Source organism: Oncorhynchus keta, chromosome 22 (genome assembly GCF_023373465.1).
Source record: "Oncorhynchus keta strain PuntledgeMale-10-30-2019 chromosome 22, Oket_V2, whole genome shotgun sequence".
In the NCBI taxonomy this organism is placed as follows: domain Eukaryota; kingdom Metazoa; phylum Chordata; class Actinopteri; order Salmoniformes; family Salmonidae; genus Oncorhynchus; species Oncorhynchus keta.
In genome coordinates, this window is record NC_068442.1 from 6,804,418 (window position 1) to 6,829,903 (window position 25,486).

The 25,486-nt window shown below is 42.6% G+C and overlaps 1 protein-coding gene across 5 annotated transcripts in view; it reads left to right on the forward strand.

Annotated features, from left to right (window-relative positions):
• The window catches only part of LOC118400973 (suppressor of tumorigenicity 7 protein homolog), an 80,665-nt gene that overhangs the window by 49,433 nt on the left and 5,746 nt on the right, over positions 1–25,486 (forward strand). For all 5 annotated transcript variants that reach the window (XM_052474727.1, XM_052474728.1, XM_052474730.1 and 2 more), the window contains 10 exons: positions 18,520–18,602; positions 20,005–20,164; positions 20,775–20,829; positions 21,677–21,792; positions 22,155–22,230; positions 22,714–22,868; positions 23,052–23,149; positions 23,659–23,773; positions 24,201–24,273; positions 24,576–24,678. In XM_052474727.1, coding sequence (XP_052330687.1) covers positions 18,520–18,602; positions 20,005–20,164; positions 20,775–20,829; positions 21,677–21,792; positions 22,155–22,230; positions 22,714–22,868; positions 23,052–23,149; positions 23,659–23,773; positions 24,201–24,273; positions 24,576–24,678 — 1,034 coding nt within the window. The remainder of the gene's footprint in view (positions 1–18,519; positions 18,603–20,004; positions 20,165–20,774; positions 20,830–21,676; positions 21,793–22,154; positions 22,231–22,713; positions 22,869–23,051; positions 23,150–23,658; positions 23,774–24,200; positions 24,274–24,575; positions 24,679–25,486) is intronic.

A 25,486-nucleotide genomic window follows, 5' to 3' on the forward strand; every position in this document is an offset into this window, starting at 1 on the left:
CAGCCCACGACTTCCACATCCGACTTCTTCACCTGTGGGATCGTCTGAGACCAGCCACCCGGAAGGCTGATGAAACTGAGGAGTATTTCCGTCTGTAATAAAGCCCTTTTGTGGGGGAAAAATTCATTCTGATTGGTTGGGCCTGGCTCCCAAGTGGGTGGGCCTATGCCCTTCAAGCTACACCCATGCGAAATATTTGTATTTTATTTTACTAGGCAAGTCAGTTAAGAACACATTTTCCTTTACAATGACAGCCTACTCCGGCCAAACCCAGACGACGCTGGGCTAATTGTGCGCCGCCCTATGGGACTCCCAATCGCAGCTAGATGTGATGCAGCCTGGTTTCAAACCAGGGACTGCAGTGATGCCTCTTACACTGAGATGCAGTGCTTTAGACCGGTGCGCCACTAGGGAGCCCAATAGATTAGGGCCTAATGAATTTATTTAAATGAACTAATTTCCTTATATGACCTGTAATTCAGTAAAATCTTGAAATTTTTGCATGTTCTGTTTATATTTTTGGCTCAGTATAAATGAGCGTTACTAGGAATTAGCCTGCAAAAAAAAACGGAATATCCTGCCATAAATTAAATAAAATTCAAATTTCAATTTATACCCTGCTGATTATCCGTAGTGTTGGTCCTTATGCATGGGGACATTGAGAAAAATAATCTAATAGAACATAAATTATACAGACTTTCCAAACGTGGGCCCGGTCTGTTGTAGACTCACTTTCTCTCTGCTAACATGCCCCATGTCAAAATAAAAGTCCTGCAGGTGTGCCATACCTTGGGGGGAAAAAGCAATAACTTGGGGGATCTTTAATTTTGATATGAGGTAAGCAGAGAGGAATTGACCTCGCTGAGGAACTGCATGTTTCGACAACAGACCTGGGTTTGGATTTTCTGTTTAATTATACTATGTTCTATTAAGTTTTTTTTTCTCAAATACCCCCATGAATAAGGACCAAGCCTACAATCAACAGAGAAAGGCTAAATGTAATTGTATTGAACTATTCCGTTTTTTTTGCAAGATAATTCCAGCGTTGTAAAAAGCAGCTAGCTAGCGAGCTATGTTAAGTTACAGCAAGCTAACTTTAGTTGTCTCCAAGAAACAATTAAAATATATTGTAAACTGCATCACAGTGCTAGCTGTGCCACCAGAGACTCTGGGTTCGAGAAGCCCATGGGGCGGTGCACAATTGGCCTAGCGGTACCCACGTGCCATTTCCTCATTGGTTCTACCCACCTGGGTGATTGAAAGACGAACTGTTTTGCCGGTAGTCGTGGTAAAAGTGTAGATGCCAATCACCATATAAATTAAACAATGAAAAAGCCTGGAAGTAGGAGAGGTGACTAGAAACGATTTGGTTGACCGTTTATATGTGTGGATTAATTGTCGAAGTAGAGGACCTTTTGCATTTAATGTAAAATAACAACTCAATGTTTATATCCCTGGACAAATTATCTAGCAACAGCAAGCTAGCTAAATAGGACAAATTAGCTAGCAAGTGCAAGCTAACCAGCTAAATTGCCATAAATGTTTAATGCTTTTCGACCTGTCCCCAAATTAATGTAGTTGGTTCAGAGTTTGTTTTGATATTTTAACCTGCGTGTCGTAATCGCATATGGTGTAGGGGGACAAAATACATTTATGCACGATGGCGCACACGCGCAGCCGGTTTGGGTTCCGTGTTAGGCACTGCATCTCAGTGCTAGAGGTGTCACTACAGATCCTGGTTCACTGTATCACAACCGGCCAAAATTGGGAGACCCATAGGGTGGCGCACAATTGGCCCAGTGTCGTTAGAGTTTGGATGGGGTAGGCCGTCATTGTAAATAAATTTCTTCTTGAGGATGATGCAGAATACAGTTCCCATGCAGGAACATCACTCAGCGGAATTTCAGAGCGCCACCGATAGTTTTTTGTAGTCCAATTTGTAAGTCGCTCTGGATAAGAGCGTCTGCTAAATGACTTAAATGTAAATGTAATGTAATGTCAGACCGTGAGGGGAGGGAATGGAGGCTATCCATGACCTCTCCCCAACTGGGTTCTGTTTTCGGGGAGCTGAGCCTCAGCCTTCGCTGTTGGCTCGGAGGCGTGTGCTAGGCTTGGCTCGTCTTGTGATGGCTAGCAAATGGTAGCTTGTGTAAACCGTCTGGCTAGTTAGAAGCCTTGTGGCTAATAGATAGCAATTATAAGCACAGTAGAATGTAGAACTTTTAGACAGTTTCCATAATGGTTATAAGATATCTAGCTGGCAAACATTTAGTTGTGAATTGCATTCTGTAACTAGATTAGCTGGCGCGTGCTGCACAACAGTTAGTAACTCGCTTGTGAAGAAACACCATGTGACTGGAGACTGCCATTAAGATTCATAACGAAACATGTGACTGGTGAAATTAAGACTGTGATCTGCTGTGTCTCCTATTGTATTGCACAAGTTGACTGCATGTATTTACTTAAAAAGTCGTTACAAATATTAAAACATTTCAAAGAAATAGTTTCAACAGTATTGACAATATTGAAAAACCATCCTGTGGTTATTAAAAATAAAAATGTGTTCTAAACTGACTTGCCTAGTTAAATAAAGGTGGGCTAACCCAGCCTGGTCTCATAGACTAGACATAACATTTGTCCACTCAAATTAGTATTGTTACATTTGGTATGGTTACATAAGAAAGATAGTTAGTTCATTAAGTCAAAAATGAAAGCAGGGTGATTTGTAGTGGTGGATGGGTGGGCGTATACATGGATGTCGAATCTCATCATGTCGCTCTGGATAAGAGCGTCTGCTAAATGACTTAAATGTAAATGTAAATGGACAATTTACTATCAACTATCAACTTTTCAACTATTTACTACTTTTTAGCTACTTTGCAACAATATTGATAACAACGACGCTGTTTTAAAACCACTAGCGTTCTATAATTACACTAAGTTTGTGTTTCTTACATCTGCAAACAGCTCAGCTAGTTTGTCTTAGTAAGTTGGGCCTAAGTCTTGTTAGCTCCTAATGCTAATTGGTAATGCTAATCGCTAGCTAACTAATACATGTACTGAGTCAGAGAGAACATAACTAGCCATATAGCCTGATAATACCAGTGATGGTGTAGACCTAAATCTGCATGTGTAACAGTATCTTCTAAATCAAAGGAATACACAAAGCAAGAATATGTTAGCTACATGAAGTAGCTAAGAGAGGACATTCAATGTATATGAAGATTATAGGGTCCCCTAGGAACACTTGTCAACACTTTGGTTTCTACTCTGTCACAATAACTCCTCCCTGGCATTTTCTTTTGTAATGTCAAAACACTGTATTTAAAGTACCCTATATTATATTGTAACTATAGCATTAGAATAATCATTCTATTTCCATGATTCCAACAGTTCACCCAAGTGGTATGCTCTAAATCACAAGTCAAACTGCAATTTTAACATATTGTGTAGCCCTACGTGGCAGTGTTGAAATGGATGAAAATTCTGAAAATGTATTTTGTTTTGAAGTTGCATTGAACAGTATAAAACAATCAGAATGGAGAAAAATGAATTGAAATCACTTAGAATGTATGTGTTGCCACCCTAGGGTCACGCACTACTCATAAAGCAAATGTACAACTTTTGTCATTCAAAAACATAAAATACTATCAAAAATGTTTACACCATAATATAATAATTTGGCCATATCGCACAGCTCTATTTAGCATCTTAGCTAACCCTAACCTTAATCCTTTTAGCTTAACCTTTAACCTAACTCCTAAACTTAACCTAAACGTAGCCTAGCTAATTTTAACCAGCTAGATAACGCCCGCCACCTACCTAGAAGTTGTAAAATATATACGTTTTGCAAATTCTGAACATTACTTCGTAACATATACGAAATGGGTGATGGGCATACACAAATTAATACATACCATACGGAACGTAACATGTCAAACTAAATGGAGTGTCTCGGATTTATGTACAGAATAATACGAAATGCTCTGAGACTAGGTTGGCTAACCGAGTCTCAATAGATAGCCGTGAAGCTAGCTACCAAAGGAGACTGAGGTAGGAAAGGAATTTCTACGCAGTTAAAAACCTTTCGGTCAATACTGAACCTTTCCACAGGGTCTGAAAACCTACGCTTGGCAGTGATATCCTTCAGGGTTCACTTTTGAGCAGTTAAGCAGGAAGTCAGGGATCCAGTCGTGCTGAGGATAGTTGGAGAGCAATGCTCTTCGAGAGGGGAAAAAAGCGAGAATGACCAGGCGCAGGGTGGGTGGCTCCTTTTTATAAGGAGGTGAAGGGCTCACCTCATTCTCAACTTTACTTACCTGTCTCCGACAGATGCTTTTGATCCTGGCAAATCCCCCTAGTGATACATCAACACAAGTATTTGAAAGAGAACTATTGAACGGTTTGGGACAGAGACGCATATTTCTACATATTTCTATATTTCTACATTTCTACATTGTAATGGACACTGTGCAACCTTTGGTAGGCTGCTGGCAGGCTTTTTGGCTGCGGTACAGCAAAGCCAATTCAGCCTATGCTCTCACAGGCTAAGTTAAATGATAGGCTACAATGAATTTGCTCATGATGCACACCACAAAAAACAGTGATACAAATGAAACAACAGCACAACAAAATAGATATGTTCCTTGAATTTTCTATCGCAGGTGCTTCATACATACATATCATACACTACTTGACTGAAAAGTATGTGGACACCTGCTCGTCGATCATCTCATTCCAAAATCATGGGCATTTATATGGAGTTGGTCCCCCCCTTTGCTGCTATAACAGCCTCCACTCTTCTGGGAAGGCTTTCCACTACATGTTGGAACATTGCTGCGGGGACTTGCTTCCATTCAGCCACAAGAGCATTAGTGAGGTCAGGCACTGATGTTGGGTGATTAGGCCTGACTCACAGTCGGTGTTCCAATTCATCCCAAAGGTGCTCGATGGGGTTGAGGTCAGGGCTCTGTGCAGGCCAGTCAAGTTCTTCAACGCCAATCTCAACATACCTTTTCTGTATGGACCTCACTTTGTGCACGGGGGCATTGTCATGCTGAAATAGGAAAGTGCCTTCCCCAAACTGTTGCCACAAAGTTGGAAGCACAGCATTGTGTAGAATGTCATTGTATGCTGTAGTGTTAAGATTTCCCTTCACCGGAACTAAGGGGCCAAGACTGAATAATGAAAAACAGCCCCAGATTATTATTCCTCCTCCATCTAATCTTACAGTTGGCACTATGCATTGGGGCAGGTAGCGTTCTCCTGGCCTCTGACAAATCCAGATTTGACCGTCGGACTGCCCGATGGTAAAGCGTGATTCATCACTCCAACGAACGTGTTTCCACTGTTCCAGAATCCAATGATAGTGAGTTTTACACCACTCCAGCCGATGCTTGGCATTGCGCATGGTGATCTTTGGCTTGTGTGCGGCTGTTCGACCATGGATCTCCCGACAAACAGTTATTGTGTTGACATTGCTTCCACAGGCAGTTTGGAATTCGGTAGTGAGTGTTGTAATAGAACAGGCAATTTTTATGTGCTACGCTCTTCAGCACTCAGCGGTCCCATTCTATGAGCTTGTGTGGCCTACCACTTTGTGGCTGAGACGTTTTTGCTCCTAGACGTTTTCACTTGCTTCTAGACGGGGCGGCTCTAGCATGGCAGAAATGTCATGATCTGACTTGTTGGAAAGGTAGCATTCTGTGATGGTGCCATGTTGAAAGCCACTGACCTCTTCAGTAAGGCCATTCTGCTGCCAATGTTTGTCTATGGAGATTGCATGGCCGTGTGCCATTTTATACACACGTCAGCAACGGGTGTGGCTGGAATAGCCGAATCCATACATTTGAAGGGGTGTCCACATACTTTTGTGTATATATAGTGTAATGTGACTAAAACTATTGACCTAAATTGTTGTGCATCATCATGGGTAAGCTCTGAGAATCTTTTAGCTGAAAAATGTGGATCTTTGTGTTTGTGGATGTTCGGGTTTCCATCGCATTTTCAACTCTACCAATGATTTTGCCATCAAAATCATTGTTGCTATTTAAATCACAAACATGCCCAATCTGGTTTTGGCGCATGCTCCCTAAACGAGTTCGCTGATAAAGTGGACAGGGGGTTATGAGATCTGGATAAGAGCAAGATTATCATTTTATTTGATAATTGACAGCCAAGCACCAATCATGACATCAGCTTTCAAATAATAGCCTACCCTCGATATTTAGCCTTTTGGCTTAACACCCTAAACCCTCTTCATGTTGACTGCTAGGTTGGTGATGATGAGGGAGTTTGGGTTAAGGACACAGATGTATTAGATGTCCTGTTATGGTTTGAAATGCAAATGCATAGAATTCATTGACGTTGTTCAAGCATCTCCCATAGAGGCATCTTCAGCTTCTTCGAGCTCACAGCAGAGGGCCCTTAGGTAATTGGTTCAGGGGGATCTTGTTTAGAAAATTATCATCCATCATATTTCTGTTCATTCCCAGCAGCTACTGTACCACTGTATGATTTTGTGTAACCGCATCATACATTTAATTTCATTGGGCTCTCTATTTGGCAGTTGTCCGGTTCTCATTGGGCTCTCTATTTGGCAGTTGTCCGGTTCTTATTGGGCTCTCTATTTGGCAGTTGTCCGGTTCTCATTGGGCTCTCTATTTGGCAGTTGTCCGGTTCTTATTGGGCTCTCTATTTGGCAGTTGTCCGGTTCTCATTGGGCTCTCTATTTGGCAGTTGTCCGGTTCTCATTGGGCTCTCTATTTGGCAGTTGTCCGGTTCTTATTGGGCTCTCTATTTGGCAGTTGTCCGGTTCTTATTGGGCTCTCTGTTTGGCAGTTGTCCGGTTCTCATTGGGCTCTCTATTTGGCAGTTGTCCGGTTCTTATTGGGCTCTCTGTTTGGCAGTTGTCCGGTTCTCATTGGGCTCTCTATTTGGCAGTTGTCCGGTTCTTATTGGGCTCTCTGTTTGGCAGTTGTCCGGTTCTCATTGGGCTCTCTATTTGGCAGTTGTCCGGTTCTTATTGGGCTCTCTATTTGGCAGTTGTCCGGTTCTCATTAGGCTCTCTATTTGGCAGTTGTCCGGTTCTTATTGGGCTCACTGTCTGGCAGTTGTCCGGTTCTTATTGGGCTCTCTGTTTGGCAGTTGTCCGGTTCTCATTAGGCTCTCTGTCTGGCAGTTGTCCGGTTCTTATTGGGCTCTCTGTCTGGCAGTTGTCCGGTTCTTATTGGGCTCTCTGTCTGGCAGTTGTCCGGTTCTCATTGGGCTCTCTATTTGGCAGTTGTCCGGTTCTTATTGGGCTCACTGTCTGGCAGTTGTCCGGTTCTCATTGGGCTCTCTGTTAGGCAGTTGTCCGGTTCTCATTGGGCTCTCTGTCTGGCAGTTGTCCGGTTCTTATTGGGCTCTCTGTCTGGCAGTTGTCTGGTTCTCATTGGGCTCTCTGTCTGGCAGTTGTCCGGTTCTTCTTGGGCTCTTTTTGGGGAAAGGTAACAAACAATTGTATTGGTAAAAACAAAATATGTATTTAATAAATGAAAAGAAAACGGTAAAACCATATGCATTCTATTTCCAAGACTGTTGGGACACATAGCATTAATGGACTAGCTTGACTGTCTTTCTAGCGTCTTCTAGTCATGCACTCTCGTGTAGGTTCGTTGAGGGGTTGTCATGGTTACCTGTTTCATGCAGAGGTGAAAGAAAAGCCCACCCCCACATTGAAATGTGAGATTCTGATTGGCTGAGTGGCTGGTTACAGACCCCCCTCCTGATTCTACAATGTTACTAAAGGGAAAGGGGGATACCTAGTCAGTTGTACAACTGAATGCATTAAACTGAAATGTGTCTTCTGCATTTAACCCAACCCCTCTGAATCAGAGCTGCCTTAATTAACATCCACGTCTTCGGCGCCTGGAGAGAGGGCAGTCCTGCGTTATGATTGGCCTGACCAGCTGTCACTCAAATACAGATGCCTATCACGTACAAAGAAACTGGACTAAGGAGGGCTAGGGGGCCCTCAAGCAAATTGTGTGCTGTGTGCTCTTAGGCAAGGTTTTATTGCCTTGACTCTCACTGTGTGTGGTTTGCCTGTGGTGTGTTTCTCTGACTGTCATCAAGACAGATGTCACAGAGAAATGGAAGGTGAATTGTAGCCTACATAATGTGTGTCAGCTTCTCTTTACACAGCTTGAGTAGGGTGAAATGGTGATCTTTTCTGTGATGTCTCTTTTGGGCTAGACTTTTAGGTCAATGGCCTTTTTGATAGTGTACTGTACAGTTGGTACATACACAGAGTCGTACTGTTTCGTTTTTTTATTCATAAACTCAACAATTTGCTCAGTATATTGGCGAGCCTAGGTGCCTGTTCATATGAACTTGTACTGTGAGTGTATTTGTACTTGTGTGATTGTTTGCTCTTGGGCATGCGTGTGTTTGTGTCCTTCTTCAAACATTGGAGTTAACTGATAGCTGTGTATACATAGGGGCTATAGAGCTAGATGAGGATATCAGTGTTCCTGACAGATAGACATGGTCTGTGTCCCAAATGGCACCCTATTCTCCATATAGTGCACTGTTTTGAAGCAAGGCCCATGGGGTTCTGTAGGGTGACATTGGTGACGCAGACCTGATTCTGTTCTTGGTCATTGTTGTTGGGAAGCACAAGGCTAATCCATTCTGCACATGTGTATATTCTCCACACGTAGAGAACAGGCGGTCCGGTTCTCATGGTGCTTGTTTAATAAAGTTATGTCAAAGCTGAATCTCAATGTCTGCAAGATCACATACTGACTATTCTACATAACAGAACCAAATATAATAGCATAGTATAACGTTACTGTAAGACGAAAAACACCAGCGCCACCGTATTCTTCTCTCATGTGTCCAAAACTCAACAGAGTGTGCCACTCGGCACAATACACATGTAGGCTACGCTGGTTTGTTAAAGCTCAGACACACCGGTAGGATTGTCAAATGTTTGCCTGCCGACAGTACTTTAGGACCTCTGACTGCCGGCACTCTGTTCAATCTCTTTTGTGTTCACACAGAAAAAATCTTGGAAGTCATCAGCCTTGTTTAAATACTCCAAACCAGAAGGTGGCAGTAGCATTGTTTGGCCAAGCATATCTGTGCATTTTGCTTATGATCTAGATTTTAATCTATCTGCGCTAGTGTTGCTATTGTGTAGAAAGCCCTTGTTGATACTAGCCAGATAGCCACCACTAGATAACTACCTAGCAAGATGACAAAGAAACAATTTAATTCACTCTCCAATCCCATACTGCCAGTTCATAGCCAAATGTTTAGCTAGCTAACTAAAGTTAGCATATTCGCTAGCTAGCACATAAATGTGATTTAATTCTACTGAACAAAGATATAAACGCAACATCCAACAATTCCATCGATTTTATTAAGTTCACATAAGGAAATTAGTCACTTTAAATATTCATTAGGCCGTAATCTATGGATATCACATGACTGGGCAGGGGCGCAGTCAGTGGCTGGGCCTGGGAGAGCATAGGCCCACCCAGATGTGTTTTTCCCCACAAAAAGGCTTTATTACAGGCAGAAGTACTCCTCAGTTTCATCAGCTGTCTTAGTGGCTGGTCAGAGTTGCACCTGTGTAATGATGTTGCTGTTTAACCTCTCTAAGGGGTGTGGGATGGTAACGTCCCACCTGGCCAACATCCAGTGAAATTGCAGAGTGCCAAATTCAAAAACCGGAATACTCATTATAAAAATGCATAAAACATACAAGTGTTATACATCGGTTTAAAGATACATTTATTGTTAATCCAACCACGGTGTCAGGAGTTACACAAGTCGGAAATAGCGCTAAAATTAATCGCTCCCATTTACTCAATAAATGTTTGTTTTGTTCGATAAAGTCCCTCTTTATATCCAAAAACCTCTTTTGTTTGCGCATTTTTTTCAGTAATCCACAGGCTCAAAAGGCAGTCAGAACAGGCAGATGAAAAATCCGAAAAGTATCAGTAAAGTTCGTAGAAACATGTCAAACGATGTTTTTAGTTATAATAATCAATAATATTTCAACCGGACAAAAGCTTCATTAATATAAAAGGAGAACAAGAAAGTCGCGCTCTCGGTCGTGCGCATGAAAAACCTCTGGTCCACTCATTCAGAGTGGTCTTACTCCCTCATTTTTCAGAATACAAGCCTGAAACAATTTCTAAAGACTGTTGACATCTAGTGGAAGCCATAGGAAGTGCATTTTGAGTCCTAAATCAATGGAATCTGAAAAGGCAGTCAATGGAAAACTACAAACACAGAAAAATCCCAACTCCTGGATGGATTTTTCTCAGGTTTTCGCCTGCCATTTCAGTTCTGTTATACTCACAGACATTATTTTAACAGTTTTAGAAACTTTGAAGTGTTTTCAATTATAATTTTGCTCCTGTACGTATCAACATTTTCTAAAACATTTTTAGGGATGAAACATTTCATTTGTCCCATAGAAATAACAGATTTATACATGGAAAAACGGTCAAACATTTTATCAAAAGGAAGAATGTTTTGAAGTGACTGTCCTATATCTGAGAGAGATAAGGAAGCTACTAATTTTTACCATGGAATTAGTACCAGTCAAAAGTTTGGACACACCTACTCAGTCCAGGGTTTTTCTTCATTTGACTTTTTTCTACATTGTAGAATAATAGCGAAGACATCAAACTATGAAATAACACATATGTCATCATGTAGTAACCCAAAAAGTGTTAAACAAATCAATGTATTTTTGTATTTGAGATTCTTTGAAGTAGCTACCCTTTGCATTGATGACAGCTTTGCACACAGCTTTGCATTCTCTCATCCAGCTTCAGGAGGTAGTCACCTGGAATGCATTTCAATTAACAGGTGTGCCTTGATAAAAGTTAACTTGTGAAATGTCTTTACTTCTTAATGCGTTTGAGTCAATCAGTTGTGTTGTGACAAGGTAGGAGGGGTACACAGAAAAAAAGCCAAGTCTGCATAATGGCAAGAACAGCTCAAATAAGCAAATAAGCAAAGAGAAACGACAGTCCATCATTACTTTAAGACATGAAGGTCAGTCAATGCGGAAAATCTCAAGAACTTTCTTCAAGTTTCTTCAAGTGCAGTCTCAAAAACCATCAATCACTATGATGAAACTGGTTCTCCTGAGGACCGCCACAGGAAAGGAAGAGTTAGCCTCTGCAGCAGAGGTAAGTTCATTAGTTACCAGCCTCAGAAATTGCAGCCCAAATAAATGCTTCACAGAGTTCAAGTAACAGACACATCTCAACATCAACTGCTCAGGGGAGACTGCGTGAATCCAAATCTTATCAAATCAAACTTTACTTGTCACATTCGCTTAATACAAGTGTAGACCTTACCGTAAAATGCTTACTTACAAGCTCTTAACCAACAAACAGTGCAGTTCAAGGAAGAGTTAAGAAAATATTTACCAAAAAAAAAATAGTAACACAATAACATAGCAATAATGAGGCTATATACAGGGGGTACCGAGTCAGTGTGCGAGGGTACAGGTCAGAGGTAATTTGTACATGTAGGTAGGGGTGAAGTGACTATGCATAGATAATAATAGTAAAAGCAAAGTCAATGTAATAGTCCGGTGGCCATTTGATTAATTGTTCAGCAGTCTTATGGCTTGGGGGTAGAAGCTGTTAATGAGCCTTTTGGTCCTAGACTTGGCGCTCTGGTACTGTTTGCCGTGCGGTAGCAGAGAAAACAGTCTATGACTAGGGTGACTGGAGTCTCTGACAATTGTATGGGCTTTTCTCTGACACCGCCTATTATATAGGTCCTGGATGCAAGCTTGGCCCCAGTGATGTGCTGGGCCATACGCATTACCCTCTAGCGCCTTACGGTCAGATGCCGAGTAGTTGCTATACCAGGCGGTGATGCAACCGGTCAGGATGCTCTCGATGGTGCAGCTGTAGAACTTTCTGAAGATCTGGGGACCCATGCCAAATCTTTTCAGTATCCTGAGGGGGAAAAGGTTTTGTTGTGCCCGCTTCACGACTGTCTTGGTGTTTTTGGACCATGAAAGATCGTTGGTGATGTGGACACCAAGGAACTCTCGACCCGCTCCACTACAGCCCTGTTGATGTTAATGGGGGCCTGTTCGGCCCGCCTCTTCTGTCTAATGGTAAGTCCACCAGTGCATAGGAGTTTGTGCACTGCATTGTTTCAAAGTCAAGTTGTTACTTTGAAAATCTCAAATATAAAATATATTTTGATTTGTTTCATACAGTTTTGGTTACTACATGATTCCATATGTGTTATTTCATAGCCACTGATGAGCATTGCAAGGTGAATTGCTAAGTTTGTTTGTACCAGTTCGGCTCGCAGAAGGTACTGCTTTTGTTCTAACGAGAGGGAATGGTCTCCCACTGTGAGTACCTCAGATTATCAGCAGTGAAATTCTCGTTGTTTCATGGTTTAACACAGTCTACTTTAGAATTTGCTCTCAGTACATCATTCAAAACGACACACTGTAGGCTACTTCAAAACAACAATGTATAACTCAAGATCTAAATGCTGTGATGAAATGGTTGGTATGCAGATGCTGCATGGATGTTTTCACTGGTAAAACTTCAAATTATATTATTCACTATTGAATGCTGTGGTGTTTCTGTCTTACGTTAACAATATGCTATGCTATTATATTTTGGTTCTGTAATGTAGAATAGGATCATTATGTGATCTTGCAGACATTGATTCAGCTTTGACCTAAATGCATTACGCGATCACCATTCGCCTGAGTAGCCTTTTCTCTACGCGTAAGGTAGAGAATATAAACCTGCGCAGAACGTCATCCGCAGATGCGTTTAGGGATCCTGTAGGTTCTTTAGTCAGGCCGATTAAAGATTCAGAAAAAGTCGGATCTGCAGCTGCTGCCTTTTTCCTAAAGGCCAACTGTTGCGCGTGAACTGGCGCATGCATGTTCTGTGGTAGATTTAGTATTTACACAACGTTTCTGCGAGCGTGTCCTGCTTCCATGATCATTCTGATCAGAACAGCGGTCACCCGGGTGTCCCATCCTTACTAGAGGTCGCATCTACTGGTCTGCAATGACATTTTGTTGTCTTGATTATTAAGCCAGTTGACATTTTCTGTAGACATGGTGCAACCGGTGGTGGGCCAGCTGGATCTTAATTGCCCTTTTACTGATGAAATAATGAAACTTTGAGTGAAGAGCTGGTAATATGTTGCAGTGTCAATTATAATGCAACTCAACTGAGCCAAGACCCAAAACGAATCATTGCATCTAGTCCTATTCATCACACGTGGACGTTTCATTTCCTCTGTGTTATGAGGTCAGACAGACTTGAACCTGCATCCGCTTCTGCAACAACATCATCCTACAGATTCAATCTTTCACGGGGCTGTACACACTGGAGGACAGCTGTATCTTCACCGGTACACAAGGTGTAAGGCAACCCCCCCCACACACACACACACACACACATCTGCATAGGCCTACTGTTCGCCACTCTCTCTCTCCATCCGCTTCCATAGAAGCTCTTCCTCTCCCATAGAGTGTAGCCTGTTTTAGGTCGGTGAGGCTTTGACTGCTCCATAATGCTACCCTCTCAGGAGGAGAAGGAAGCCACTCCAGAGGGTGGAATAGCTACAGCTGGTGCTGCAGTGTAGTAGTAGGATGGACTGTGTGTGTGTGTGTGTGTGTGTGTGTGTGTGTGTGTGTGTGTGTGTGTGTGTGTGTGTGTGTGTGTGTGTGTGTGTGTGTGTGTGTGTGTGTGTGTGTGTGTGTGTGTGTGTGTGTGTGTGTGTGTGTGTGTGTGTGTGTGTGTGTGTGTGTGTGTGTGTGTGTGTGTGTGTGTGGTTAATAGAAGAGCGCGAGGCATGTCTGAGTGGTGTCTTTGTCCCAGCCTCTCTCTCTCTACAACTGGCTCCTTGAGAAGGGACACACAGCTACCCTCTGGTCTAGACGGGCATCCAACCACCCTGCTATCTACCGCCACTGACAACTACACCAGTGTTTTCACCTACTATAAATGACGTGGATAAAGACGCCTGGCCTAGTTCTGTTGCCCATCTGCCTAAAACCAATTTGAAACCAGTGTTTACATCATTCACCTTACCAGCATTGTGTTTCCACATCTTTTTTCTTGCCAGTACATGATGTACGGTACATTCTGGCGTAATACTACAGTATCCACATTCCACCATCCAGGCCAAAAACTCCCACAGATCGCATCACTGGCCACCTCATTATGGGATGATCTGGTTTTAAGGATTTGCCTCTTCAGTCTGCGTAGCGGGGCTTTAGCCTAGGCTGATCCCATGTGTGGTGATTCCCATGTTAGTCATGTGTATGATGGCTAGCCCACCTAGCAGTGAACATTGTGACATTGCCGTAACACTGACACCACTGTGCTGATCTCCCCTGTCGTGTTGCATGAAAGAGTGTGTGTAAAAACCCTTTATCATGAGATCCTCAATACGGGGTCATTCCATATGATTTCAATCCCTTTCTGACTGCACCCCTTTTGATTTAAACGAAACCTTTTATACGTGTTTGCCCATGGTAGAAGCAATGTTCCCTCTAAGCTCCGGGCAGCTCCCCAGGGACTGCCGGCAGAGAAGCCTGAGATTGAACTTCACTCAACTTTCTAGAGTTTTCCCCTGTTAGTTAACGCGATCAACGTTTCCCTTTACTGTGGGAATTGTGATCGAATCAATGCAATATTAGCCACTTTAAATGCGACATACCGAAACACAACGAACTAGGCAAGAGATTTTGTTGTAGGCAGAGCGCATCGTAGTAGGATTCTATTGCATTGACGGGCACAACTCAGGCCCGTACTCTACACAGACCAGTTCGCAATAACCGATCAGGGCTGCAGTAGGCTTCTATGCAAATAGGCTATTGCTATATATGGATTTTTACCATTCACTTCGAACTATACTGTTTTACAGCATGAGCGGTCGCAATTATTCTGCTTTTGTTTCGAGATCAAAGCGAGAGCTGTATGTAGCCACGTGTGCACATTTGTTCATATTCTTTGCTAGTTAATGAGTTATTAGCCCAGTTATAGCTCATTTGTATTCAGCAATGTGGGAGCTCCCTACAAGAGCACAAAATGTGTGCATTTCTCGCCATCTTTAAAAAGCGAGTCAGGTGAAGAGCTTTTTTTTAGTCTTAAAGGGGCGTTGTTGTATTTTGAGACCGGCTTGAATAAGCTAAGTAGCCAATCGGTAGAGGGTAGCATCATTTGTCTGATTCTCTGTAATAATAGTGTGGGAATAATAATGCATTTTATTTTGTCAAGTGGTTTCTTGCATCAAACAACACAGCAAAATGTTCAGTCACCTCCTTGTCTGAAAGACAAATGGATAAATTGGTTGATGTCAAGCCGTGCATGTTTTTTTCAAAGTCTCATGGAATGTAGGCCTGCATTGGCTGCTACTGTGAACTGAATGATAGAAGATCTATTTCCATGTTAAAATGTTATCTGATGCATTTTCTCCATTGTTTTTAGCCACAGTAGCCTACTTGGCCACTGTTAAAACAGTAAATTAAAGTGGGTACAGCCTCAGTGTTCACAGTAAACGCAAACAAGAAATTTCACAAGTTTCAAGTTTGCGCTCAACAGACCGGAAATTTGCTCAGTGATGAAAAATATTAGAGGGAACATTGGGTACAAGTGGTCAGAAACATTCAGGAGACATTCAGGAGAGAGTGCATTTTGAATGCGCCACCCTACCACGAGCCTTCTATGTCTTCATCACTGAAAAAGATGAATGGTTGAGTTTGATATAATTTGAAAGCTTAAAAACACGGTTGTCAAACTGTTTTATGATTCATAAATAAAACATTATTTTAAGATGAAATGTACATTTTCTACAAATGCATAAATGCTCCCCCCCCCCAAAACAATCTTAATGTTCATTTACAGTACCAGTCAAAAGGTTTGACACATCTACTTATTCAAGGGTTTTTGTTTATTTTACTATTTTCTACATTGTAGAATAATAGTGAAGACATCAACACTATGAAATGACACATATGGAATCATGTAGTAACCAAAAAAGTGTGAAACAAACAAAATATATTTTAGCTTCTTCAAAGTAGCCACCCTTTGCCTTGATGACTGCTTTGCACACTCTTGGTATTCTCTCAGCCAGCTTCATGGGGTAGTCACTTGTAATGCTTTTCCAACCGTCTTGAAGGAGTTCCCACATATGCTGAGCACTTGTTGGCTGCTTTTCCTTCACTCTGCGGTCCAACTCATCCCATACAATCTCAATTGGGTTGAGGTCGGGTGATTGTGGAGGCCAGGTCATCTGATGCAGCACTCGATCACTCTCCTTCTTGGTCAAAAAGGCTTTACACAGCCTGGAGGTGTGTTTTTGGGTCCTGTTGAAAAACAAATGATAGTCCCAATAAGGGCAAACCAGATGGAATGGCGTATCACTGAAGAATGCTGTGGTAGGCCATGGTGGTTAGGTGTGCCTTGAATTATAAATAAATTACAGACAGCGTCACCAGCAAAACACCCCCACACCATCACTCTTCCATGCTTCACGGTGGGAACTACACATGCAAAGATCATCGGTTCACCTACCCTGCGTCTCACGAAGACGGTTGGAACCAAAATTCTCATATTTGGACTCATCAGACCAAAGGACAGATTTCCACCAGTCTAATGTCCATTGCTCGTGTTTCTTGGCCCAAGCATGTCGTCTTCTTATTGGTGTCCTTCAGTGGTGGTTTCTTTACAGCAATTTGACCATGAAGGCCTGACTCACGCAGTCTCCTCTGAACAGTTGATATTGAGATGTCTGTTACTTGAACTCTGAATCATTTATTTGGTCTGCAATCTGAGGTGCAGTTATTTGCCGATTTCTGAGGCTGATAACTCTAATGAACTTATCTATCCTCTGCGGCAGAGGTAACTCTGGGTCTTCTTTTCATGAACCAGTTTCATCATTGTGCTTTATGGTTTTTGCGACTGCACTTGAAGAAACTTTCAAAGTTCTTGACATTTTCCGGATCGACTCACCTTAAAGTAATGATGGACTGTCTTTCTCTTTACTTATTTGAGCTGTTCTTGTCATAATATGGACTTAGTCTTTTACCAAATAAGGCTTCTTCTGTATACCACCAATACCTTGTCACATCAACTGATTGGCTCAAATACATTAAGAAGGAAAGAAATTCCACAAATGAACTTACGAAAGCACACCTGTTAATTCAAATGCATTCCAGTTGACTACCTCATGAAGCTGGTTGAGAGAATGCCAAGAGTGAGCAAAGCTGTCATCAAGGCAAAGGGTGGCTACTTTGAAGAATCTCAAATATTTTGGTTACTACATGATTCCATGATTACTACATTATATCATAGTTTTGATGACTTCACTATTATTCTACAATGTGGAAAATATTCAAAATAAAGAAAACACTTGAATGAGTAGGTGTGTCTAAACTTTTGACTGGTACTGTATGTAGGCTTAAACCCTATTTTACCTGCTCTGAGGTGTTGTTATGCTCATCATCGGTTGAGACACAGCAAACTCTTGAATACAAGGTGGGTGTCGTGTTTTGACTGATAAATGTACTAAAATGTGAATAAAGCTACAATATCAACTTTAAAATGTTACCACAAAGATGGTTGGAGGTCCACACATGAGTGAGAATAGTGACTTGAGTGAGAATATCCATTGTTATAAGTTAAACTGTCAATCTTCCATAGGAAATCTAATGAAATCATAGAAATATAGATAATAGAATAGACGGCGGGGGGATCGATGGACATCTTACTGGTAGTAATTGGAAGTTAAAGTTTCATTAAATGTTAATGGTATACCAGCTAAATTGCAGGGGTCTGAAGGGATAGGTCCATTCTACGAATTCTCTTTCTATGATTGAAATGAAACACACCCTGTATTCAAGAGTTATGCGGTGTCTCAACTGATGATGGGAATAACACAAATATATCAGATGTCAAATAGGGTCTAAGCTACAACATTTGTGAAAATGAGAAAAATCGGAGTTCATACGTTTAGATAATTGACGGTTAAACAACAAATAAATATATATTTTAAACATTTTTTCAATAAATCCTTGAATAGCAAGACAACCCTGTTTGTAAGCTTTCAAATTAAATCAAACTCAACTGTTTCTCTTTTTCAGGGAATAAGATGTGGATGTTTCGTTGTAGGGCAGGGTATGCGAGATGGGTCAACTTTGAGCACCAACATTTCCTAAATGTTTTGGCATTCAGGTCCGAGAGGTCGCTTTCCGACCACTTCCACCATGGGCAAATGTGTGAAAGGTTTCTTTCAAATCAAAAGGTGTGCAGTCCGAAAATGATTGAAATCAGATGGAACGACCCTACCGTATCATAGCTAGATGGAATATAGCCTAATATAATGGTAATAAAAGGGATTTATGCTACAATACAGCTTTGTTAAATTCTTATCGGAAATGTGTTTTCCCTCTCTCTTTTTTTACAGAAATGCTAACAGTGTTTGTGTTTTTCTGTGTCTCCTCTATAGTAAGCATGTTTCTGAACACCCTAACCCCCAAGTTCTACGTGGCTTTGACGGGGACCTCCTCCTTGATATCTGGACTCATACTGGTAAGTTCATAATATTATGCCATTTAGCACGTTTATCCAAAGCGACTTACGTACATTTTCTAATATGATAATCTATGCTATTTAGCAGACCATTTTATCCAAAGCAACTGACTTACAGCACTGGGAGTGCGTAGCCTACACTACACTTAAATATTATGTGAAGCCAGTGGGAATTGATCCCACAACACTGGTGTTGCTATCGCCGTGCTCTTGCCACCTGAGCCACACAGGATCACCAAGTTGAGCCCTCATTTGTCTAGTACAGTGATTGAACTGTGCTGCAGTGGTCTTCCTTACAAGGATATGAAAAAGAGAAGAGCTACAAGCTAGCGAACCCCCTACTTCTCTCCGTAGACTGGCCAGCTTGTTTAGCCGCCTGGCAACGACGACGAGTCTCACAGGCCTCTTAATGTGTCCTATGAATAATTACAGCGGAGAAGAAATTCTGTGTACTGTGCTCGGCTGTGATGTGTTGCAATACAGATGCATATCAGTTATATGAATTACAGTCAGTGGAGACTGGAGAGGTTTAGATAATTGAGTGGTCACTTTAGGACAGTACGTTACTCCATCGCCAGCTCTAGACGTAGCCTAGATACGAAAGCGATACCGTTTGTGTGTATGGATTAAGACCATTAAAACCATTAAGGTCGAGGAGTGTGTGCGTGTTTGCGGACACGGAGTCTGAGTTGCACGTTGGGGGCATCTTGTCTTGATTAGGGCATGCTAAAACAGAAGTATCTGATGTGTTGATTGCCTGTGTGCAACCTCTGTATAAATGTGTATCGGACGTGCAATTTGTCTCATAACTTCAGTATTTAGACCTCTAACTTCCAAACATTATGCTATGATAGTTTGGGTTATGTTGTACTTAAAGCGGCATACCAAAATAGGACACTATTACAACGTCTCAGTCGTATGAAGTAGCCCAAATGGTATTGGACTGAATCGCCCTAAAGACGGATTGAAATATAGTTTTAACCTTTTTTATATTTATTTAACTAGGCAAGTCAATTAAGAACAAATTCTCATTTACAATGACGGCCTACCAAGAGTCAAAAGGCAATCCTGTTGGGGTGGGGGATTAAAAAGGTAGGACCAAGAGACAGGTCTCTCTCGACATAGTAACACAACACGACGACAACACATTGTAGCAGCACAAGCATGGTACAAACAATGTTAGGCACAGACAACAGCACGAAGGGCAAAAAGGAAGAGACCACAAAAGATCAGGCGACGCAGACACAAGTGTCAGTAAGTGTGTCCATGATGGAGTCTTTGAATGTAGAGATGGAGATAAAAACTGAATAGAACACATACATATAAGTATCGTATTGTTTCTCTATGGCTCTAACCCTGCTGAATCATCCCTGAACGAACTGCCTCCTGTCTGTCCCATCAGATATTTGAGTGGTGGTACTTCAGGAAGTACGGTACTTCCTTCATCGAGCAGGTGTCAGTGAGCCACCTGCGCCCTCTGCTGGGCGGCGTGGACAACAGCTCCCCAACCAACTCCAACAGCAGTAACGGCGACGCAGACTCCAACCGACAGAGTGTGTCTGGTAAGACTCTGAGATTTACTAGATAGGTAGAGCATTCTCTAGATATAAACAATTATTTACTGGAGAGACTACAGCCAGAAGTATAGAGACGCAACCCAGCTCACTTAGTAGAGGTACCAGATAGAGCATTTACCATAGAAGTCTTCTTTGTTTTGCCCACACACTTGATTAGAGGTATGTAGGCCTACGACAGCTAAATAGAACGTTCAGTACCATAGAGAGCCATATTGTTCGTTCCCACACCAATAGGAAATCCAATGCGTGTGTGTTTTTTGTTGGGTTAAATGGATTATCTGGGCCGTGTTGAATCAACACGGCATGATTGGAGAAATGGCTTTATAATTATTTGCTGTTGTAATCCCTCTGTCTGGTAAAGGAGAGTGATTTTAAGATGACAACTGGCTAGTGGTGTTTTATTTGTGGATTTGGGACGCAGTCTGGTAGTACGGACCTAAAGTTTATAGACTCTTATGAGATGGTCTTGCTGTAAGCTACTTTAGTGTAGGAATATCATGATGTACACTTGATGCCTAGCTTGCTCAGAGGTACACTTAGGACTCTACTTTGTCTGACACACCCGAACAATGTCTTTCTCCTTTTGTTCCCCCAGAATGTAAAGTATGGCGAAATCCACTGAATTTATTTCGAGGGGCGGAGTATAACCGGTGAGTCACATGAGCCCTCACCCTTTCTGGCTCTCTCCTCCCTCACTCTCCATTTTGTTTTCTTCTCATCTCCCTCAATAACTCCCGATTTTCTCTCTCTCTCTCCCTGTCTCTCTCTCTCTCTCTCTCTCTCTCTCCCTGTCTCTCTCTCTCTCTCTCTCTCTCTCTCTCTCTCTCTCTCTCTCTCTGTCTCTGTCTCTCCCTGTCTCTCTCTGTCGCTCTCTCTCTCTGTCTCTGTCTCTCCCTGTCTCTCTCTGTCGCTCTCTCTCCCTCTCTCTCTCTCTCTCTCTCTGTCTCTGTCTCTCCCTGTCGCTCTCTCTCTCTCTCTCTCTGTCTCTGTCTCTCCCTGTCTCTCTCTGTCGCTCTCTCTCTCTGTCTCTGTCTCTCCCTGTCTCTCTCTGTCGCTCTCTCTCTCTCTCTCTGTCTCTGTCTCTCCCTGTCTCTCTCTGTCGCTCTCTCTAGCTCTCAACCTCTGATCTGTTGTTTTCTTCACTCTTTTCCAACCTGTTTTCTGTTCTTCCCTCATTCCCTCTCTCTGTTTCTCTGCCCTGCTATGTGTTCCCGCTCTCTCTCCCTGGAGAATTGGTAGCAATGGCTGGGGCTGATATGCTGTCCCATGGTGTCAGCTTTAATGCCAACAGGTTGAGAGAATCCCTGCCTCACCAGGAGCCCACACTCATAAATTAGATCAGTGCTGCCTCGTGACTCCTCATCAGCTTTTTCCACCTCTCTTTTCTCTTTCGCTCTTCTCATCTGTCTTCTCTTCAACCTACCTCTCTCTTTCTCTCTCACGCCCCCTAGACTTAAGAAAAAAAAACTTAACTGTGTGTGTGCGCGCGCCCTCCAGGTATACGTGGGTGACGGGCCGAGAGCCACTCACGTACTACGACATGAATCTCTCGGCACAAGACCACCAGACCTTCTTCACATGTGACTCGGACCACCTCCGGCCAGCTGACGCCAGTAAGGAACACAGAGACGCACGCACACACACACACATTCACACACACACACACACACACACACACACACACACACACACACACACACATTACACACACACACATTAACACACACACACATTCACACACACACACACACACATTAACACACACACATTCACGCATGCTCACACAGACACACACATTCACACACGCGCACACACATTCACACACACGCACATTCACACATGCGCAGACATACACACACACACACACACAGTCAATCTCACCCCATCTCCAGGAAGCTTTGATTCATGTTCACAAGTGTTGTCATCGTGACCTCTCTGACCTCAATAACACAAACTAACGTGTTTGTGTCTTCAGTAATGCAGAAAGCGTGGAGAGAGAGGAACCCACAGGCACGCATCTCTGCCGCACACGAAGCCCTTGAACTAGAGGAGTGAGTAGTGCTTATTTCACCTACAGCGCTATCATGCCGTGTAACGTGGTTGGCCTCAGTTCACTCATGCGTGTAAATAATCCCATTATTTCTCCACGAGGACTCTTCATTAATAAATCATTCGTAAATATAATTTCACCTCAATTGACTGAAGTGAAGTGGAATCAACCACATCTCTGCCAGGTCGCAATTGTAAATGAGAACTTGTTCTCAACTTGCCTACCTGGTTAAATAAAGGTGAAATAAAAAAAAATAAAAAAATCTCTGCTGTATACAACCCGAATGAAAAGTGTATTTGTAGCTAATATAGTAGGTTATTGGCCTACCTCTGACTTGGGCAAACAGCAGATTTGCACATTACTATCTTCTTTTATTATATTTTTGCTTAGTGCAGGTACTTGGTCTCCCCCTGTTGTATCCTCCAGCTATGCCATCTTCTGCTGTGTCATCCCCCCCCCCAAATTCTCTCTCTGTTCCTCTCAGCTGTGCGACAGCATACATCCTGCTGGCAGAGGAGGAGGCAACCACCATCGTAGAGGCAGAGAAGCTCTTCAAACAGGCCGTGAAGGCAGGAGAAGGTTGCTACAGACGCAGCCAACAGCTTCAACACCACGGAGCGCAGTATGAGGCACAGCACAGTGAGTAGAGTACATACACACACGCAGTCGGACATACGCACCCGCACTCAAACGCTTACATATACGCAAATAAATGCATTCGTGGGTACGCACTGACGGATTCGTCTGAATGTGCATGTGTCTGTAAGCATGTGTCCGTGTGTCTGTTCCACCAGCTAAAATAACTTTGCTGTGTCCTCTCAGGAAGGGACACCAATGTTCTGGTATACATTAAGAGGAGACTGGCCATGTGCTCTAGAAAGCTGGGACGAACCAGAGAAGCTGTCAAAATGATGAGAGACGTAAGTACAGTATACGCCAAGCTGCCAGGGTGTTACAGGTGAATCCTAGGGGGGACTCAGTGAAAATTGTACTTGAGTGACAGTTAGGATTTGCCCCGTTTTTATATGCCACGATACATTTTCAATGGTGATATTCTCTGATATTCATTCAATTGGGGGTATTTGATAAGGACATGTATCTGTAAATGTAAAAAAATATATAATAAATTCTACCATCTCAGATAGACCATGTAGGCCTGATGGGGGCCTGTGAATGGGGGGGTTTGAGGTAGCCTGATCCCAGATCTGTTTGTGCTGTCACATGCCATCCCTTATGGTCATTGTCATGCCAATTCTGCCATGACGGTAAAAAGGGGATGACGACAAGGCAGCACAAACAGATCTGGGACCAGGCTAGGTCTGAGGCTGTGTGGGACTGGGCGGGGGTGAACTAAAACTCATGTTGCTGACTGTGTTGTGTTTCACTGCCTGTCCGGTATTACATGTAACAACAGTTGTATGTTTTCCAGTTAATGAAGGAGTTCCCTCTCCTCAGTATGTTCAATATCCATGAGAACCTGCTGGAGTCGCTGCTAGAGCTACAGAACTACGCAGACGTACAGGCCGTACTAGCCAAGTACGACGGTAGGACACACACACACTGGCGCGCGCACACACGTACACACAGTGAGTGAAAAGAGTCCACGTTAATCGTTGCTTATTGGTGACGCTCGAATGCTTCTGTAACAGACATCTATGCAGCGCTAACAATGTCACTTGTGGTTGTATTTCTGTGGATTAGACGACCAGCCGCAAGGGGAAGTTTTGTATGACAGACATTAGATAACAAAAGTCATAAAATGCAAATAATTCGATAATAGATGAATACTTCTAACCGTTATGACTTGAAGTAAAGTGAGACTGTATTGTAGTAAAATCCTGACACCTTGTAAACCCTTCTGTGTCTTATCCCAACTGTCCTATTCTCCCCTGTCTACTGTCATTTCATTGTGTGTAATTGTTCTTTTTCCTCCACTTAACACTGTTCATGTCTGCTTTTTTCTCCTCGCAGATATTAGTTTACCCAAATCTGCAACAATATGCTACACAGCAGCTTTGCTCAAAGCCAGGGCGGTATCGGACAAGTGAGTATCCTTTTACTACTGTTAAATTGGCACCAAGCGGAGTACCTGGATTAGTATTTAAAAGTTAGCCTGGGGCTATTTGTGCGACACAGAGAGAATGGTATTGAGTGATTTGCATTTTGAAATGGGTTAGGGGTCATTTTATTTTAAAATAGTTGTGTGTTGTGAAAACACTTTTTTCTTAGCCCTTATGCCTGCTGGCACGCACACGTTGACACTTTCATACACTCAATAATCCACATTCTCACACACACACACACACACACACCCATCTTTGAGAGTGTCCTTTCTTCCCCATGCAGGTTTTCTCCAGAGGCAGCGTCAAGACGAGGGTTGAGTACAGCAGAGATGAATGCTGTAGAAGCCATACACAGAGCTGTGGAGTTCAACCCACACGTCCCCAAAGTAAGGCACAACAATGGAGCTACGCACTTAACACTGCTAGCATTATTGCTACTGTACCTCCACACACTGAACACAAACATATAAACGCAACATGTAAAGTGTTGGTCCCGTGTGTCATGAGCTGAAATAAAAGATCCCAGAAATGTTCCATTCTCTCACACACAGCTTATTTCTCTCAAATTCTGTGCATACATGTGTTTACATCCCTGTTAGTGAGCGTTTCTCCTTTGCCAAGATTATCCATCCACCTGACAGGTGTGGCATATCAAGAAGCTGATTAAACAGCGTGATCATTACACAGGTGCACGTCGGACTGGCGACAATAAAAGGCCACTCTAACATTTTGTCACAAGATGCAATGCCACAGATGTCGCAAGTTTTGAGGGAGCGTGCAATTGGCATGCTGACTGCAGGAATGTCAACCAGAGCTTTTGCCAGAGAATGTAATGTTAATTTCTCTACCATAAGCCACCTCCAAAATCGTTTTAGAGAATTTGGTAGTACAGCCGGCCTCACAACCACAGACCACATGTAACCACACACAGCAGACAGCTGATGAAAATGAGGAGTATTTCTGTCTGTAAAAAAAAGGGGGGGGAAAAAGCCTTTTTGTTGGGAGAAACTGATTCTGATTGGCTGGACCTAGCTCCCAAGTGGGTGGGCCTATGCCCTCCCAGGCCCACCCAGCCATTTGAAATCCATAGATTAGGGCCTAATTAATTCATTTAAATTTTTCCTTGCATTTATATTTTTGTTTGGTGTACTACTACTATTACAACTACTGTGCTTCTGATGGTGCTACTTAAAT